This window comes from Portunus trituberculatus, chromosome 50 (assembly GCF_017591435.1).
Source record: "Portunus trituberculatus isolate SZX2019 chromosome 50, ASM1759143v1, whole genome shotgun sequence".
Lineage (NCBI taxonomy): Eukaryota > Metazoa > Arthropoda > Malacostraca > Decapoda > Portunidae > Portunus > Portunus trituberculatus.
In genome coordinates, this window is record NC_059304.1 from 2,809,317 (window position 1) to 2,829,079 (window position 19,763).

Consider the following 19,763-nt stretch of genomic DNA (forward strand, 5'->3'; position numbering starts at 1 on the left):
CAGAAAAGAAACACGCTCATCTCTATTTCTCAACAGCGCCTCATAACCACTTACGCCTTCTCCGTGTGCCTGTCGCTCCAGTGCTACAGAAATATACACTCACGAGGCCCTTGGAAAAATCAAGAACACAACAAGACTCCTTATTGACAGAACATCCAACATTGGCAGCCACGCTGCCCTCTTTTTCTTGTCGAGGTACGCAGCGGTACCGAGGGCCACATACCTACTACGCTCAGCACCTGTCCATGCAGCAAGCGAATCATTAAGAGAGATCGACGAGTTCATGCGGCATGCAATATCTCAGTGCTGCAACGTCCAGCTTGACAGCGATTCTTCTTGGACACAAGCCTCCTTGCCACTCCGTTACGGGGGCTTGGGTGTGAGACGGTTGATAGATGTAGCACTGCCAGCTTACATCGCTTCATTAGAGGCCTCCAGGGACCTGGTCTGTACCATCAACCGCCGCCCCAACGGCGACAGACTGGATCGCTTGGACTCTGCTGTAGCGATTTTCGTAACACCCAGTGCCCAGACCTGAACGCAGAGCTGGGGCTTCGGCAAAGGACCCTTGACGGTGCAGCCTCGCAACACCGCCTTGATGACCTCCTCAGCCATGCCAACCAGGTCGACCGCGCTCGGCTCCTCGCTGCCACAGCACCGCACAGCGGAGCCTGGCTCTCTGCTATCCCCGTAGAGAGTCTCGGCCTCCTCCTCCCCGATGATGCTGTACGAATAAATGTTGCATTGAGGCTGGGCCTGCGGGTTCAACAGCCTCACCGCTGCCGCTGTGGAGCCTTAACAGACGCCCTAGGCCACCACAGTTTGTCCTGCCAGCGGAATCCCGGACGCCTGCCACGCCATGCTGCTCTCAACGACGTGGTGTACCGCGCCCTGGCTGCCGCTGGGATAGTGGCCACCCTTGAACCCCGAGGCCTGGATCGTGGGGACGGACGCCGCCCAGACGGCATTAGTCTTTCCCTTCAGACGAGGCAAGATGTTGATGTGGGATGCCACCTGCGTAAACACCTTCTGCAGCACCCACATTAATGACTGTGCCTTGGCTGCTGGGGCAGCGGCTCGCGCCGCCGAACATCGCAAGCGCCATCGCTACGAGGTATGATTTCTCACCACTTGCTGTGGAGACTAGCGGTGTGCTCGGGCCAGACTTCAATGACTTACTGGATGATATTGGTAGAAGAATCACCCAATGCAGCGGGGAGCCTCGAGAGACAGGTTGGCTGCGGCAACGCATCAGCCTTGCCGTAGCGCGGGGCAACGCAGCTGCAATCTGCGGGCTCCATTAGTTGCCGAAAGGCCCACTATAAATCATGTTTTGTACCCATATGTATAAATAGTAAAGTTGTTTTGCCTGAGTGAATGCCTATGTATGTGCTTGTATGCATGCCAGTATGAAAGTAGGGAAAAAAAAAAAAATACACTCATTCCACCTTTAACACTCGTGACCTGCGTCCTCCAGCCTCCAGCCTCCTCGCAACTACCCGTGCCTCGTACTGTACTTTGTACTTTGGCCAGCTGTGTGTAGAACTTGAGAGGAAGAAACAAGTATGTGTAGTGTGTAGTAGATAAATGAGGCTCACATGAAAGTTTTGTTGTTGTTGTTGTTTGTCATACTACCATCATTACTGTTATTTAGCAAACTCACGGAATATAAAAAGAAATTTCTTGCCTTATATTGTGTTTTGCACGTATGCTTTCTGACTGGATGGATATATGAATAAATCTGATACTGTATCCTCAAATATTTCTAAAGTAATAATTCTATTTACACTTTATTTCTTCGCTATAAATGAAGTAAAAGAAATTAAATTGCGTGATGTTTTCTATTTTCTTTTTCTTGTCAATCAATCTCAAAGCATCTTTCGAATGCTACTTATTGCAACATTTACTTTCTTCTACATTACATCTTGAAATTCGCCTTGTTCTCATGTTCTTTTCTTTAATAATCCTTCATATTTCAACTGTATTCTTTTCTTCTTTTTTTTCTACTACATAAGCTATTGGAAAAAAAAATTTTTTCTTCTCCCTCAATAGAATCATTTGTGCTTCATCTGAACACCTCACCACAAACTCCAAGCTAAAAATGATGTAATGAAACTCTTTCTCCTTTTTATACATAAATACTTGTAATTTTTAAGGCAGATCTGTCAACTAAAAAATGCCTTACACGACACAAGGAGAATACATTTTATTCAACAATATAATATATAGTATAAAAAACTTATATATTTGCATAGATAATTCGCTACGTTTTATCACAACCTGTAAGAAGCCACTAAGGTGGCTCAACTCTCACTCACTAACCCACTCTGTCACTTAATCCACTCGTCACTAGCTAGTTCACTCGTTCATTTTGTGTTCATGTCTCTCACTCTCACTCACTCTTTCAACCATCTCACTCACTATTTCCAATTACAACCTTACTCACTCACTCATTATCTTCTTTTCCTCTCTAATTTGTAAGACATCAGTTCACATGTCAACAGTTTTTTTTTTTTTTTTTTTTTTTTTGTGAGGATACATGCGGAGTGTCAGAAAGTATCCCCCACCTCTAGTGTGTGTGTGTGTGTGTGTGTGTGTGTGTGTGTGTGTGTGTGTGTGTGTGTGTGTGTGTGTTAGGATACATGTGGAGTGTGTCAGAAAGTATCCTCCACCTCTAGTGTGTGTGTGTGTGTGTGTGTGTGTGTGTGTGTGTGTGTGTGTGTGTGTGTGTGTGTGTGTGTGTGTGTGTGTCAGGATACATGTGGAGTGTGTCAGAAAGTATCTTCCACCTCTACCCCAGGATTATCAATTCCACCCTCCACTACAACAGCCGTTCCATTTCTCTCCACCTTCCCTCCGTCCGTTTGTTCCTCCTTTCCTCCTCCCGTCTTCGTCTTGCTTCCATCCTTCACAGCCCCTCCACCTCCCGCCTCCACCTTGCCTCCTCCGCTCTCCACCCTTCCGTTCGTCTCCTTCGCCTCCACTTCCTTCTCCTTCTCTGTCTTCTCGTCCTCCTTCTGTGAAGATAATACGTGTAAGGAAGAAAAAGAGAGAGAAAATTTTATCCTTCTTCCTCCAAGACGTAACTAGAGACTCTATAATAGTTTATAGGAATGTTTAAGTCAGTTTACCTTGAAAATATTCATTTTCTTACTTTTTGTCAATTTTCTTTTTATGACAATATCAAGGGAAACTACTTGAAAGTTATGTTTTATACAGGTGAGCCAATCAAAAATCTTAACAGTAAAAATATGAAATGATTTACAACCTACAAATGCTTCTTAATCTACGTTTCTCTAAGAAATAAGGCTGATGATGGGAATGGCAGTTAACTTACACACACACACACACACACACACACACACACACACACACACACACACGGTAGCTCAGTGGTTAGAGCACTGGCTTCACAAGCCAGAGGGTTCGATTCTCCGGCCGGGTGGAGATATTTGGGTGTGTCTCCTTTCACGTGTAGCCCCTGTTCACCTAGCAGTGAGTAGGTACAGGATGTAAATCGAGTTGTGACCTTGTTGTCCCGGTGTGTGGTGTGTGCCTGGTCTCAGGCCTATCCGAAGATCGGAAATAATGAGCTCTGAGCTCGTTCCGTAGGATAACGTCTGGCTGTCTCGTCAGAGACTGCAGCAGATCAAACAGTGAAACACACACACACACACAATCGAGAGGCCCGGGTTCGAGTCCCGGCGCGGCGAGGCAAATGGGCAAGCCTCTTAATGTGTGGCCCCTGTTCACCTAGCAGTAAATAGGTACGGGATGTAACTTGTGGCCTCGCTTTCCCGGTGTGTGGAGTGTGTTGTGGTCTCAGTCCTATACCCGAAGATCGGTCTATGAGCTCTGAGCTCGCTCCGTAATAGGGAAGACTGGCTGGATGACCAGCAGACGACCGAGGTGAACTACACATACACACACACACAGACTAGGAAAATATAGAGAGAGGAAGAAGACTGAAAGTCAAATTTAGAGCACAAACAACAGAATCAGAGGTGATACTACAAGATAGAACAATACTAGAAAATTTGGATAAAAAATGACATGAATAAGGAGGAGAGAAATAAGATACACGAACTTAAGAGAGGCAAAGGAATAAAAAAACGAGAACAGATCGGAAAAAGAAAAGAAAAATTTTTCCTGGAAAGTCAAGGACGAGAGAATGAGGAAGTGGTATCTGACGAGGAAAGAATAAGATGAGTCAGTGATGTAAGTAGGAACGTTAAATGGTCGGTAGCATAATACAAACCTAAATGGTATGATATCAGCGTTGCATGAAGTTAAAATTACATTAAAATAAAGCAGCCAGACATCATGGGTATTACAGAAACTAAATTAAATGAGCCAGCAGAAAATACAAATATTTATATATTTATGAATTTTTATAATGAAGGGATTAACAGATATGTTCCCAAAATTAGATCCAGTAAAGGGGAGAAAAAGGAAGACTGGTATAACAGAAGATGTAAATTAGAGAAAGTGAAAAAGGAAGCAGCATGGAATAGATGGAGAAAAAGAGGACAAAATAATTGGGAAGAATTTAAGGTAGTAAGAAATTAATATGTCCAAACACTAAGAGAGGAACATAGGAACTATGAGAAAGATATAATTGACATGTGCAAAAATGAGCCGAAATTCTTTTATAGATACGTTAACAAGAAAATAAAAAAAAAAGCAAACAGATAGATTAAAAGTTGGTAATGTCACATACAAGGATGCATAGATCACAGGCGGAAATAATGAATAGGTGCTTTCAATCAATATTCACCAAAGAAAATGGGTTTGAAGGAGCATGAACAGGCCACAAGGGCAGGGAAATGAGGGAGATCCATGTGGAAATCAAATAAATCAAGATTATGAAAACGTTGAATGTGAATAAGACTCAAGGATCAGATGGGGTGTCAAATTGGATACTGAGGGAATGTAATGACCAGCTGGCAGAGATGGCATCATACTATGTTCTTTTAAGGAAGGAAAAGTCCCTCTAGATTGGAAAAAGGGCCAATATTGTATATACCAATTTTTAAAGGAGGTAACAAGGAAGAACCATTGAACTACAGACCAGTGGCCCTAAGAAGCGTGGTTGCGAAAATAGCGGAAAAAATCATCAAAGACAGATGGATGCAACAGCTAGAAGATTCACGTACATTAACTGGACGACAATTTGATTTCAAAAGTGGAAGATCTTGTGTCACAAACCTACTTTGTTTCTACAGTAGAGCAATAGATATAATTCAGGAGAGGGACGGATGGGCAGACTGTGTCTACTTAGATCTAAAAAAAGGCTTTTTATAACGTACCGCATCAAAGATTACAATGGAAAATTAAAAATATAGGTGCTTTACAGGGCAAAGTACTAGAATGGATAACAGCCTTTTTAAAAGACAGAAAAATGAGAACAGTGATAAAAGGTGAAGAATCAAAATGGTGCAGTTAAAATAAGTGAAAAATAAGTGAAGTTCCACAGGGAACAGTCCCGGCCACAGTAATGTTCATAGTGTACTGTAGACGAGGTGGACAGTTATATAAGCTTATTGCAGATGACGCAAATTTACTGAAACGAGTGGAAAATTACATGGATTGTTAAATACTACTAAAAGACTTGAATAAGATATCTGAGTGGAGCAAGAAATGGGAAATGGAATTTAATGAAAAATAGAAGACAGATAAGATCTTACACTACGGGAGAAATAGAAATTCAGAAAACAAAAGAAGATAAAGACCTCGGTATTACAATAAATGACACGTAAACAATACAGTTGAGGGAACATATGAGTTACTAAGAAAAATTAAATGGGCATTTACCTTCATAGATGAAGAGATAGTGAAAAAAAAATAGAATACAATGATTCGACCTAAACTAGAATGTGCTGCACTTATATGGTCACCGCATAATAAGAAAGATATATGGAAGACAGAAAGGATCCAAAAAGCTGCAACCAAAATGGTTCCAAGTTTGAGAGAACTAAGATTAAAGATATTAAAACTTTCGACATTGCGACAGAGGAGAGAAAGAGGAGACCTAATTGCTATATACAGGGCATGGAAGGGGATGGACACAGTTGGCAAAGAAGGCCTATTGGTGTGGGACTCAAGGTATAAAAGGAGACATGGCATGAAATTGAAAACGACCGTGTGTAGAAGAGACATTAAGAGATATAATTTTCCAAGCAGAAGAATAGAAATATGGAACAGTTTGTATGAAACAGTGGTTCAAGCAAGAAATATCCATGACTTATAGGCTAAACTGGACGACTATAGATATGGAGACAGGACAGCACGAGCATAGCACTTTTCCCGTAAAACACAACTAGGAAAATACAACCAGGTAAAATACACACACACACACACACACACACACACACACACACACACACACACACACACACACACACACACATCGCGTAGGGTAGTGGTTAGCACACTCGGCTTACAACCGAGGAGCCCCGTGTTCGAGTCCTGGGCGCGGCGAGGCCAATGGGCGAGCCTCTTAATGTGTAGCCTCTGTTCACCTAACAGTAAGTAGGTACGGGATGAAACTCGAGGGGTTGTGGCCTCGCTTTCCTGGTGTGTGGAGTGTGTTGTGTCTCAGTCCTACCAGAAGATCGGTCTATGAGCTCTCTGAGCTCGCTCCGTAATAAGGAAGGCTGGTTGGGTGACCAGCAGATGACCGTGGTGGTGGTGAAAAAAATTACACACACACACACACACACACACACACACACACACACACACACACACACACACCGCGTATAGTGTAGTGGTTAGCACACTCGTCTCACAACCGAGAAGGTTTGGGTGTGACGAGGCAAATCGGAGAGCCTTTTAATGCATAGCCGCTGTTCACTTAGCAGCAACTATGTATGGGATGTATTTCGAAGGGTTGTGTCCTCGTTGTCCCGGTGTGCGGTGTGGTCTCAGTCCTAGCCGAGGATCGGCCTGAGGATCGGTCTGAGCTCTTTCCATAGGGCTGGCTGCGTGACCAGCAAGCGACCGTGGTGAATCACACACACACACACACACACACACACACACACACACACACACACACACACACACACACATCTTCCAAGCAGCTGTGTTGTAATAAGCTACACAACTCACCTGCGGACCGTAGTGCCACAGGTACACCCTTCGAATGATGAGCATGGCGAGAAGTGGGATGGGCGTCATGAGCACTGCGGCGGCGGGGAACACTGTGGAGGAGGAGAGGTTGAGAGTGATTGACTAACTAACCAACCGACAAACTATCTCACTTCCTTATTCATTCACTCGCTCACTAACAAAATAAATATCTCACTTGTTCACCCACTGATTAACTCCAACACACTCACTAGCCAAACACAAACTACCAAGAATAAAGACATCTACCACGTACTGTACATACACACTCCTTCCTTCACCTGCACAATCCCACCTTTACACGCAACACAACCCACCACATGAACACCAAAGGAACCTAAACACTCTACCTTCCATGACGAACACCTACCCACAGTCAACTCCGAAGCAGGCGCCTCTAGAGTCAATTTAAGGATGATGATAGCGATGGTCATGTTCTGGATGCCCGTTTCGATACTGATAGCGATACGGTCCTTTATTGGTAGCTTGAGGAGGGACGCCAGGCCAATCCCACTGAGGTAACCAAGGAAGGGAAGCCCGAAGCCAGCGAGTATAGTCTGTAAGGTGAGAGTTCAGTGTGATTCCTGTAGCCTGGTGAACTTCTTAGGATCCTACCAGGTAGAAGGGGGATTGAAGCAGCAGCATGTCTTTTTGTCTTTGAGAGAGAGAGAGAGAGAGAGAGAGAGAGAGAGAGAGAGAGAGACTGTGTGTGTGTGTGTGTGTGTGTGAACAGAACATTTGAACATTTCAGTTCACAAGTGTGAGCTTCCGGAAATTAATACATTTTCTTCACAACTCAGTCTCTCTCTCTATATATATATATATATATATATATATATATATATATATATATATATATATATATATATATATATATATATTCGTGTACGTTATATATATATATATATATATATATATATATATATATATATATATATATACGAGTATATATATGTGTGTGTGTGTGTGTGTGTGTGTGTGTTTCACTGTTTGATCTGCTACAGTCTCTGACGAGACAGCCAGACGTTACCCTACGGAACGAGCTCAGAGCTCATTATTTCCGATCTTCGGATAGGCCTGAGACCAGGCACACACCACACACCGGGACAACAAGGTCACAACTCCTCGATTTACATCCCGTACCTACTCACTGCTAGGTGAACAGGGGCTATACGTGAAAGGAGACACACCCAAATATCTCCACCCGACCGGGGAATCGAACCCCGGTCCTCTGGCTTGTGAAGCCAGCGTTCTAACCACTGAGCTACCGGGCGTGTGTGTGCGCGTATTTCGTGTTTAAGCTGTTTTAAGATAATAAAATTCTCTCTCTCTCTCTCTCTCTCTCTCTCTCTCTCTCTCTCTCTCTCTCTCTCTCTCTCTCACCTTAGCCTCAAACAGAGAAAACACGTAGAGGTTGGCGTACACTCCGAAGGTGAAGAGGAACACCACGTTGAAGAGGGTGAGGGGCGTCAGCAACTTGCCTATCACCTTGCCCACCCTACAGCGCCGCCACCAGGGGAGGGAGACATTTAGATTAGCAAAAAGAAGTAAATCATTTGTGTTGCCTCGTCTGACAGGTCACATATAGCAATTTAACATGTGTTTCTTAGAGAGAAGAGACAGATTAGTATTAATACTACTACTACTACTACTACTACTATACAAAATAATAGACTGTTTTTGAGGGGGGAAAGGAGACATTCACATGAGCATTAATAAGTAAGCCACTTGTGTTCCATCGTCTTAGATGTTACGCCTAGCAATTTAACACATGTTTCTGAGAGGGAAAAGAAAGATTTGCACTAAAGAAGTAATGTACTTGTGTTTCCTCGTCTTACAGGTCGTACATAACAATGAAGATAGTGTTTTTTGAGGAGAGATAAAATAGATTAGCATCAAGAAGTAAAATATTTGTAACCTCGTGTCACATGTTACACCTAGCAATTAAGCATGTGTTTCTGAGAGGGAAGAGACTAACGCACTCATTTCTCTCGCAGTTTGCACATGTGTTTCTGAATATAAGTGAGAAGTAATAAAGATAACAAGGACGCACCTCGGCAGGAACTTTGCAATGAGGATCCCCACGGCGCAGGGCATGGATAGACTGAAGACGAGCACTGCGATGTCCTTGTAGGGGATAATGAAGTCTGCGTCCCCCACGATTGTCGGCCCCATCACCAGCACCCACAGAGGCACGGTGGCTGCGGGGAGGAAGGGAGGGAGGCAGTGAGTAGAGGAACCTAAGAACATGAGCTTGGTAATGGATGTTGTGTAAGTAAAGTGTATTTCGAACATGTACATCAGGTTCGCCTTTAACTCATTATGTTTTACTCTTCTATTTAGGATACTTAACTTCAGAACGTCTAAAGGACATACGGCTACGGAGAGTGAGGGATGCAGTGAACATAACCTAACAGTATAACTAAGTAAATGATGTTAGGTAAGTACATTCCCTGCACGCAAGCACGCACACACGCACACACACGCACACACACACACACACACACACACACACACACACACACACACACGATGAAAGGGAATACGTGGAACAACACAAACTGCAATAAAAGGGAGAGCAAAGGAGAGCAAAGGAGAGAGAGAAGGCGAGTGAAGGAAGGGGGAGAGAGAACAGAGTGGGTGTACCGAAGGCCGTGACGGTGGATATGAAAGTCATCATGATGGACAGGTCGAGGGAGCCACCCAGCAGGTGCGTCCACATGTTGGAGGCGCCGCCGCCGGGACAGCTGCCGCCCAGGAACAGCCCCAGCTGGCCCAGGGGGTTGTCCGGAAAGGTGGCTTTGGCCAGGCCGAAGGCGATCTGTTCAAGGCGGAAGATGAGCGTCGAGTACAGAATTACGATGACATTATAAAAGACAGTGCAAAAAATAAGGATCACATGGTAAGTAAATAGTGGTAGTAGTAGTAGTAGTAGTAGTAGTAGTAGTAGTAGTAGTAGTAGTAGTAGTAGTAGTAGTAGTAGTAGTAGTAGCAACATGAATAATAATAATAATAATAATAATAATAATAATAATAATAATAATAATAATAATAATAATAATAATAATAATAATAATAATAATAATAATAATAATAATAACAATAATGATAATAGTAATAGTTGTAGTAGTGGCAGCAGCAGTAACAACAACAGCAGGAGCAACATCTATACTAGCAAACTTGAAAACACTACCACTCTCTTCATAACCCGCCTTGGAAAGGCCGCGTGGTACAGTGGAACCATGCGTGCTTTAGGGTCCGAAGGGTCTCCAAGCGCACGGGTTCGAATCCTGTCCACGGTGCGAGTGTAGGTTGGGCTTCCTCACTCAGGGCAACGGTTTCCTAGCGGGTGGGTTTTCAGATAGGAGGTACCACAAAAAGTATCCCCTTTACCTCATAAATTCCCGTGAAAAGTCCACAAGGTATATAAAAAAAGAAAAAAAAAACGTCTCACACAGCTCACCCAACAGCATCCAACACAGCTTAGACGCACTCACTACATCACACCATAACACACACACCACACCACATCATAACACACCACATCATAACATACCACACCACATCATAACACAATACACCACATCACACCACACCACACCACAAAACACAAACTCCTGACTTTCCTTAACACGGCTCGACATGACACAAAGCAGCGGCAATGAGCACCACACAGCGGGACACTCACCATGGGCATGAACAGATACTGACACACGATGCCCACCAGGGGACCAATGGGCTTCTTGACGATCATCGCGATCACCTTCATATCCAGCGTGGCGCCCATTACCACGTACAGTAAGGCTACGAGCACGCTGGTGATCATCATGAACAGGTCACTCAGCTTCTGGTATGACAGCAGCACACTCATGGGCATCTCCGCCTCCCCCGTTGTCTGCACGGCAAAGAAAACAGGTATTAACAAATGCGTTGCTTTTTTTCAAAGGCCACAAAGTTGATTAATCGTAGTTTCGCGTGTATTTCTTATGTCAATAATATAGAAATTTTGTTAATTTGTCACTAGAACCAAAAACAGACCATGTGTAACTTCAACTAGAGCCTTCTGAAAGTAATGGAGATGTGGCGCACAAGTATTTCAGAATATAAGCCTTAAAGAGAGAAAGAAAGGGAAGCACTGCCTGAGTGACTGGGGCGGAAAAAGGCTATCTGCTGTGACGCTGTCTGGTCACTGTCACCCCCATCACCAGCTGTGTGGCGAGGCGAGGCAGTGCTGGATGCGAGGGACTCAAAGGGATGTGGTTTATTTGTCCGGAGAAAAACATTTGAAGGAAGCAGCTAAAGAGAAAGACAAAATGAAATAGAAAGATGGAATTACGGTAAAACTACAAAGGATGGGAGTCAGAGAGGAAGATGTAAGGAACAGAAATGACTGAGGAGGCTCGTACATGGCGTCAAGGAAGAATGATATGAAGGAAGGAAAGACAATAAGAAGATAGGATGGAAGGAAAAGAACAAAATAGGAAGTAAAGACAAGAAGATCAGAAAAAAAGAAAATGAATGTTGATGAAAGAACGGAAGGAAAATAGGAAAAAAGAAGAAAAAAAGAAGGAAAGGAAGCTAAGGAGGAAAGTGAGGAAAAAAAGAACGGAAAAACGAAAAGATAGCAAGAAAGGGAGGAAAAAGTATTTTGAACATGAGGGAAGAGGAAGCGAAAGGTATAAGAAAAAATATATACAAACAAGAAAAAGATAAGGAGGGAGGAGTAAAAACGTACATTGAATAGGGGGGAAAAGTGGAGAAAACAAAGAAAATCTGAGAAATGAAAAAAAAAAAGCAGGAATGAAAGGAAGAAAACAGGTAGTATTCTGAACAGGAAACAAGAAAAACACAGACACTCCTAGGAACAGAAAACGGGAAGTAAAGGAAGCAAGTCTTAGTATGCTGTCGCTTGAAGGGCGCAACGAAACTTCCTGTAACATCTTTCAGTCACGTCCGTCACACAATACATAATTCATTCACTGCCCCAAGAAACAAGATAACAAGACATCAACACACACACACACACACACACACACACACACACACACACACACACACTTACGGAGTCCAGGCCATCGTAGAGGAAGACACGCAGTTTGTTGTACCCGATGAACGTAGCAGACACGTTTACTATGCCGCTGAAGGTGAAGTTATCGAGAGGGGAACCGACCAGGACGGGCCCCACAGCGTCCACCCGGCATACTCTCTGCGGGAAGGATGAGGAGTGGCTTAGGTGAGGGTAGTGATGGTGGTGGTGGTGGTGAGGATGACAAAGAGCTCAATATCAGCGTTCTTCATAGTTATTCCAAACACACGAGTATTAATATTAACAGTATACGTTGTTGATATGAATGAGTGGCAACAAAAAATATGCAGAAGCGATCCATTCTTATTTCCCCTATGTTGCAACAGTATGCTTATTTTCCTTATGTTGCAACGCTACCTTTATTTCCATTATGTTGCAACGGTATACACAATCTGAATTTCTCTAATCTGCGGATAGTCTACTCATACTTATAAAACCGAAAAGCTGGGAAATTCTTAGCATACCAGAAGACTTTTAACGCTTTCACTGGTAAATTATCTTTCTACTAATCGCCTGCAATCTTTTAGACACTCACCGCATATAGAACGCCTTCTTGAATAGTTATGTGAGCTATAAAACAGCACGATAAACATCACATTCTTTTCTTTTCTGTAACCATGGAAGCAGTTTTTTTCTTTACTATTCTGACAGTGCTCGGAATGCTACAATGACAAAATTAACATTACATTTGCTCTTTTTTCTCTCAGTGACCATGCTAGCTTCTTGTTTTGTCATTATCGTTTCCTGAATGCTAACTAAGAAAAATCAATTGCAGTAAAAATTAAATTAGAAAAAACAATAGAATAAAAGCAAAAGCACAAAGTTACTCATCCGCGTCTGACAATCTAACCCTCCATTCACTAACAACAACACAACTGTTGCTGGGACTGATAACAGGAAGAGATTCACGTCTTTTTAGGGAAGCACGTAGCAAGGTCACCTTCTCGCATCCGCTACTGCCACGCTCCAACCCATACCATCCGCTGTCTCTGAATGGAATGGAAGACAATAAGATGGAGGGATGGAATTAAGATAGGGCTGCAAAGGATGGGTGTCACACAGAAAGGTCTTAGGTGAGAGATTCAACTGGAGACTTGTAATGGTGCCAACACTTGACTCTAAGGAAACGGCAAAAAGAAGACCGAGATGGAATGAATTGAACACCAGGTAACAGTACGGCCCAATGGTGGAGTTGTTACAGGGCCTCACCGATGCAAGAGTTAACCATTACTTTCACTATGAGCCACTTCATTCTATAACGATACTACTTTGAAAGAATCTAGTTAGTTAAACTTACACGAGTTTTCAACGGTGTGCTTGCAATTTTAGAGACCGATTAACAAAATATCTTCCTTAGTTACATGGGAAACACTTGTGAGAACCCAGCTAATAATTTTTATGGCTGATGATGATAATCGTAGTGAAAAAGTAAGGCTTTTAGAATGGGGATCAAGTATCTTTACCATTTCATCCCTTTTACTGATAAACTCCGGATCTTTTCTTTGGTTTCTGGGTTTCCTCCTCCCAACGACAGGAACCGTTTCCGGAGACGTTGATCATGACAATAAAAAAAAAAAAAAAAAAAAACTGGTCTTTTTCTTATTTTCTACTTTTTCTTTTTTTTGGGGGTGGGGATAGGGGGATGTCATTGTGGTCAGCCTTTCATTCTTCTCTGTTTCTATCCATTTCCCCATTTTTTTATCCCTTGGCTGGCCTTTCCAAATACATAAAAAGGAAAATAAAGATAAAAAGCAATGACGAGTATCAGAAACAGAGTCACGCTTCCTCACTTCCACCTTTTAAGAGTGTGAGTAGCGATCAGGAGTGACTGACGAGACTTAAGGGTTATTTACTGCCAAAATGAGGGACTAAGGGTGATAATAATTGTGATTGAACTGTCAATTTCTATGATTCCTCCTCAAGACTGATAAATTTTGTGGTGTAATATTTAAAATCCGATCTCGTAAGGCGCCACTGAATGTAATAGAAGTGTTTGAGGGTTACAAGCTTTTCAGTGTCTGCAGCTTCATTTCTGCTTATGATTTTGCCCTGACTATCTCTGACAGATTTCCAAACCCTAAGGAACACCAAGAGGAAATGAAACATGAGAGGAGGAGAAAGCATATGCGACGACGTGAATGAAAAAAAGAGGGTGAAAGCTAGGACGAAGAAATGAAGGAGGAAAGGGTAGAAAGAATGAAAGAACGAACAATAAAGGAAGGTAAAAGGAAGGGAGGATAATGAAATAAGTAAAAAAAAAAAAAAAAAAAAAACACTCAGAATCACATGAACCATACGTCACGTCAACTTCCAACTGTTGAAGAATGGTCGTCACGTCACCTCTCATTACTCAAGATGTTACTCACGTCATCACCGCCACTCAAGGATTTCCGGCTGCACCTCAGAATAACATAGATACACAGCCATCAGAAGGACGAAAAAAGAACTTGATCATCTCTCCTTTTCCTGGAGGTTACTAGTTAGTCTTAGCTCTCACCAGCGCAAGACACGGAGGGTTGTGTATGAATCTCGTGCTTAACCCTTCCATTGCTTAGTAGCTTTTCTGTTACCGCCCCTTCATTTTCTTTTGTACTACAGTCTGAAATATTCCTTCCTGAGTGGTAGAAGCATAGCAGAAATAGAAGTAATCTCCTATACTTTTTTTTGTGCATTCTTGAAAACATTCTTCTTCTTTTTATCATTGTCATCATCATTACATATTATTGCATTACTTTTCATTTAATCATCCAATTTTTCTTTTTTTACGTTTTTTTTTTTTTTCATTTGATTTCTTTATCGTATGTATTTATTTATCAGAAAAGAACCACTACACCAATAAAAGGGGTAAATCTATGAGTTTTCAAGACCAAGCCGTCATGCTCGTTACGTCTCAGCTGGGTAACTATGCCGTGCCAGCGAGGACCTCACCGACGTGGAAGACAGACGCCCCAATGGATATAAGAGAACAAAGAGCTGGTTCTTTCATGTTGCGTCTAAGAAACAACTCTTGCTTCCCACCGGAAATCCAACGTTTCTCATTAGCAATTGATACGTTTTGTTTTCCCTTCCTGTACTCGTACCAACAAACAAGACAACGTCTCTCTCTCTCTCTCTCTCTCTCTCTCTCTCTCTCTCTCTCTCTCGGAACAAGTTGACGCTGACCAACAGAAAATAAAAAGAAATTAAGTTAAGAGAGAAGGCTGGTTTAACTGTCATCCACAAAAGACAAAGGGAAAGAAAAGTAGGATGGAGATGAAATGAAAATTATAGATCAGCTTAATTCAGAAGATGTCCTGTTATTCCTCTCCAGATGCAGCAGCTCAAGTCACAGGATGCTGCGCGCAAAGTCATCATCATCTCTCCCTCTCCTTACCTCCCACTAAAAAAGAGAAAAAAAAAAGAAAACAGTTGTAACGGTAGTAGTTGTCTTACCTCGTCCTCCACCTGCGCAGTGACGGAGGCCACGTCGGGCAGTATCGTGAACCAGCGCACAGAGTGGTTCGTGCCCTCCACCACCTGCATCAGCTGGCGGGGCTCCAGCCACACCGCCTCCTCCTGGCTTCCCGCCTCGCCATCCACCTTAAGGGGAAAATTACATCACCAACACGTCTACTGCATCCCACCATTTGGCCTCACGTGAATGTAAAGGATGTAGTCATTAAGCTCTCTCTCTCTCTCTCTCTCTCTCTCTCTCAAGAGCCTCGATGGCGCAGTAGGCAGCGCGTGAGTCTCATAATCTCAAGGTCGTGAGTTCGATCCTCACTCGGGGCAAATCCTTTTGAATGAACACATCATCCAGATTCCTTGTCTAATCTTGAACAGTTTCCCTTTATTTCTCTTTTCTTCATAGACACGCACGCACGAAAGCACACACACACACACACACACACACACACACACACACACACACGCACGCACGCACGCACGCACACACACACACACACACACACACACACACACACACAATGGTACACTGCATTATCAAACGTTTTTGGCTTCAAATCTTGACCACTAACAAGCTCTTATGAAAGTTTAGACATATCCATGAACACGAGAGACAACTTCATAGACATAAAAAAGCACACACACATGAACAACACCAAAAAATAAATAGCCAACAATCCCGGAAGCCTTTAGAAACATTTACAAGAAGCCAAAACATCTTGAGAACACAGCTACAAGAGCCACTAGAAGCAAGGAGATCCAAGCACTCGGGCCCTACTCGTCCGTACGGTCTGGGCAGCTGCTCCAATCCATCCACAGGTGAGGCCCAGCAGCGCCGCCACCAGGTTCACCGCCGCCGCCGCCCGCATCTGGTGGGAGTGATACTGGTGAGCGACTGACGAGTGCAGAGAGAGAGAGAGAGAGAGAGAGAGAGAGAGAGAGAGAGAGAGAGAGAGAGAGAGAGAGAGAGAGAGAGAGAGAGAGTGTGTGTGTGTGTGTGTGTGTGTGTGTGTGTGTGTGTGTGTGTGTGTGTGTGTGTGTGTGTGTGTGTGTGTGTGTGTGTGTGTGTGTGTGTGTGTGTGTGTGTGTGTGTGTGTGTGTGTGTGTGTGTGTGTGTGTGTGTGTGTGTGTGTGTGTGTGTGTGTGGTGAGGAATAGATGAGGGAGAGAGGGAGGAAAGAAGTGAAAGAAGGAATAGTGGTGAAAAAGAGGATTTATACAGAGTGACACGAGTTCCTGCGAATTTTGTCGGAAGTGAAAGTACAGTGGAAAGTATTCTATGTATGTACATATGCGTTTTGAGGCGTTGTTTAGCCGTGGCATGATAGTGAAGTGTGGCCTGGAGACAGATACTATACAATGGCAAGGATGGGAGGGTAACAACGACAAAGACACAATTTTCACACATTCCACGTTGCTTTAATTTATGCAATATAATTTAAATAGATAAAGGGACGAAAAGAAGAAAATTTATGTGGATAGTACAGGAGGAGGAGGAGGAGGAGGAGGAGGAGGAGGAGGAGGAGGAGGAGGAGGAGGAGGAGGAGGAGGAGGAGGAGGAGGAGGAGGAGGTAGAGGTCACACTGGTATTATGCAAAGAGAAAGTTAAATAGAAGAAAAAAATGCAAGTTTAGAAATGGGAGAGAAAAAAATAATCAATCTTAAGACAGGTACTAGAGAGAGAGAGAGAGAGAGAGAGAGAGAGAGAGAGAGAGAGAGAAGCTCAGAGAGCGGACAGGTTAATTGGCCCCAATGACAGAACCACCACCAGACAACCGCCTCTCTCTCTCTCTCTCTCTCTCTCTCTCTCTCTCTCTCTCTCTCTCTCTTTCAACAAGAAATAGAGGGAAAATATTGAATCAGCTCTCCATTTTTTTTTCTTTTTCCTTTTCCCCTCGTTCTCCTCCTCTGGCCCTTCCTCCACCTCTTCCTTCTCCTCCTCTGTTCTTTCATCCGTAAGAGCCTCGAAGAATCTATACAAAATTTATCTTCCTTAAATAATCAGCAAGAAAAGAAAAGGATTGAAAAAATATTGGATGCATCACTGGCAAACACAAAGTACCAGTGGAAACCTCGGCATCTCAATCCATTGCATCATTGGGCAAGACTAGAAGGTAAAGAATGTCTGACGAGTACTGAGAATTTTGTCCCTTAGTTTTGCAATCCCGAGACATTAAGATCACTTTCCGAAACGCTTCTTCACTGCATCCCTATATACTATTTTTCAAAAGGTTCTATTAGTTGAGATTCCACGGGTTTTTAAAAGTGTTTTTTTTTATTGTTCTACTGACAGATAACAAGATTTATACATTACTAACGGGAGAAACAGTCTTGAGAATCCGGCTTGTCATCTGTGTGGCTTTTGAAAATAGTCATGATGAGAGTGCAGAGGGTAATACGTGTACGTACATTATCAAAAAACACGAGAGGGAATGACTGCATACATGTTCTCTCTCTCTCTCTCTCTCTCTCTCTCTCTCTCTCTCTCTCTCTCTCTCTCTCTCTCTCTCTCCTTTACGACATGTATTGCTACGTGTAGACCTGACGGCTTCTTGCGACTTCCTTATCTTTTCAGGCTCTTATGTTGTGCTAGGATGTTTGCGCTAGCACGAGTAGGGTGCGGGTAAGTCTCAAAGGACAACAGGAAACACAGTAGAATAGCTGCAAAATATACTGAAGAGTGCGTGGCAGCGTGACTGTGGGCCCTCAAGACTGACGATGACAGTTTGAGACGCACGAGTGACTTCACAAACTTCCGCAAACAAAAACATGATACATATAAGCAATGATAATAATAATGATAATATCAATAATGATATTGATAATAATACAACAATAATAGGAAAATGAACTAAAACATTGATACTAGCACAAAGTTCACTATATGCAAAATAATACATGTAGTATAATATAATGGGATAATGTTCAGTAGCCAGATGAAAAGCTACCGATATTCTGCAGGTTCTTGCTAAAAATTCATAATCATAATCAGCATAAACCTCCTCACACCGTCTGTTAGCCCTGCCTCAACCTACCAAATGGTGTATAAGGCTGTTACAGTTGAAACAGCGAGCAGTGTGTCGGTGGCTGGGCAAGTGGGAGGCTGTCTGTCCATTTATTTATCAATCTGAGCTGGAGTGAGGAAGGATGCTTCTGCTTGAGGAGAGACACTTAACTGCATCAAACACATCCTCTCATAATCACCTACAGTCTCAAGTTTACACACCTCCCCCTAACTGTGCACCAGCCAGGTAATCTACACCATTTCTTCACGGAACCTCCTTGATGCCACGTCAATGTGGCATTCGAGACTCACCCTGTTTACATCATCTCTTCCTACAACATTCCTCCGATACCACTGTAATGGGATTCAAGTCATGCCCACGATGCTTAGCTCTCTAAGTAATTAAGGCTACAACACGTACGACGCTAGCTTTGGTTTCGTTATGATCAAACCAAGATAACTAAGTGGAGAGTAATATTGAAGTTTGCAGAGAAATATAATATAACAAGACATGTACAAACGGCTCCGCATTTGATGAAGCACTTTTTCCTATCTATATCACTAACAAAAGTGACATCTGTCATCCTCTTTTCGTGGCAGCTGTCATCGGCGAGAGCTGCCTCTGACGTTTATCTTCCTCTCCCCACTCTCCATATCCCCCCCATCCCGTCCCTCTCCCCAGTCCCATGCTTCCCATTCCTCCCTCATCCAACCCCTCTCTCTCTCTCTCTCTCTCTCTCTCTCTCTCTCTCTCTCTCTCTCTCTCTCTCTCTCTCTCTCTCTCTATCTATCTATCTATCTATCTATCTATCTATATATATATATATATATATATATATATATATATATATATATATATATATATATATATATATATATATATATATATATATATATATATATATATATATATATATATATATAGGATGACTAACATTTTTTCCTTCCTCGTCACCTCTTGTCACCACCAGAGTATACCTTCTTTAAATAAACACTTGAGACTCAACAACATCCGAGGTTGCAGTACCTGAATTGGTGACCAGGTCTTCCTGGTCACGCTGGCAAAACATGAGGGCAGGAGGGAACAATGAGAGTGAGG

The 19,763-nt window shown here is 42.9% G+C and overlaps 1 protein-coding gene and 1 non-coding gene across 2 annotated transcripts in view; one reads left to right on the forward strand and one right to left on the reverse strand.

Moving 5' to 3' along the window:
- Positions 1–2,122: 2,122 nt before the first annotated feature.
- LOC123499550 (ileal sodium/bile acid cotransporter-like) overlaps positions 2,123–19,763 on the reverse strand; it is a 24,094-nt gene continuing 6,453 nt past the window's right edge. The window contains exons 2-11 of the mRNA XM_045247657.1: positions 16,450–16,530; positions 15,650–15,796; positions 12,194–12,337; positions 10,820–11,026; positions 9,778–9,952; positions 9,185–9,332; positions 8,515–8,629; positions 7,502–7,688; positions 7,114–7,205; positions 2,123–3,017 (exon numbers count right to left, since the gene is read on the reverse strand). Coding sequence (XP_045103592.1) covers positions 2,772–3,017; positions 7,114–7,205; positions 7,502–7,688; positions 8,515–8,629; positions 9,185–9,332; positions 9,778–9,952; positions 10,820–11,026; positions 12,194–12,337; positions 15,650–15,796; positions 16,450–16,530 — 1,542 coding nt within the window. The 3' untranslated portion in view covers positions 2,123–2,771. The remainder of the gene's footprint in view (positions 3,018–7,113; positions 7,206–7,501; positions 7,689–8,514; positions 8,630–9,184; positions 9,333–9,777; positions 9,953–10,819; positions 11,027–12,193; positions 12,338–15,649; positions 15,797–16,449; positions 16,531–19,763) is intronic.
- Positions 15,916–15,988, forward strand: Trnam-cau. The gene has a single exon. It is a non-coding gene; the product is annotated as a tRNA-Met (tRNA).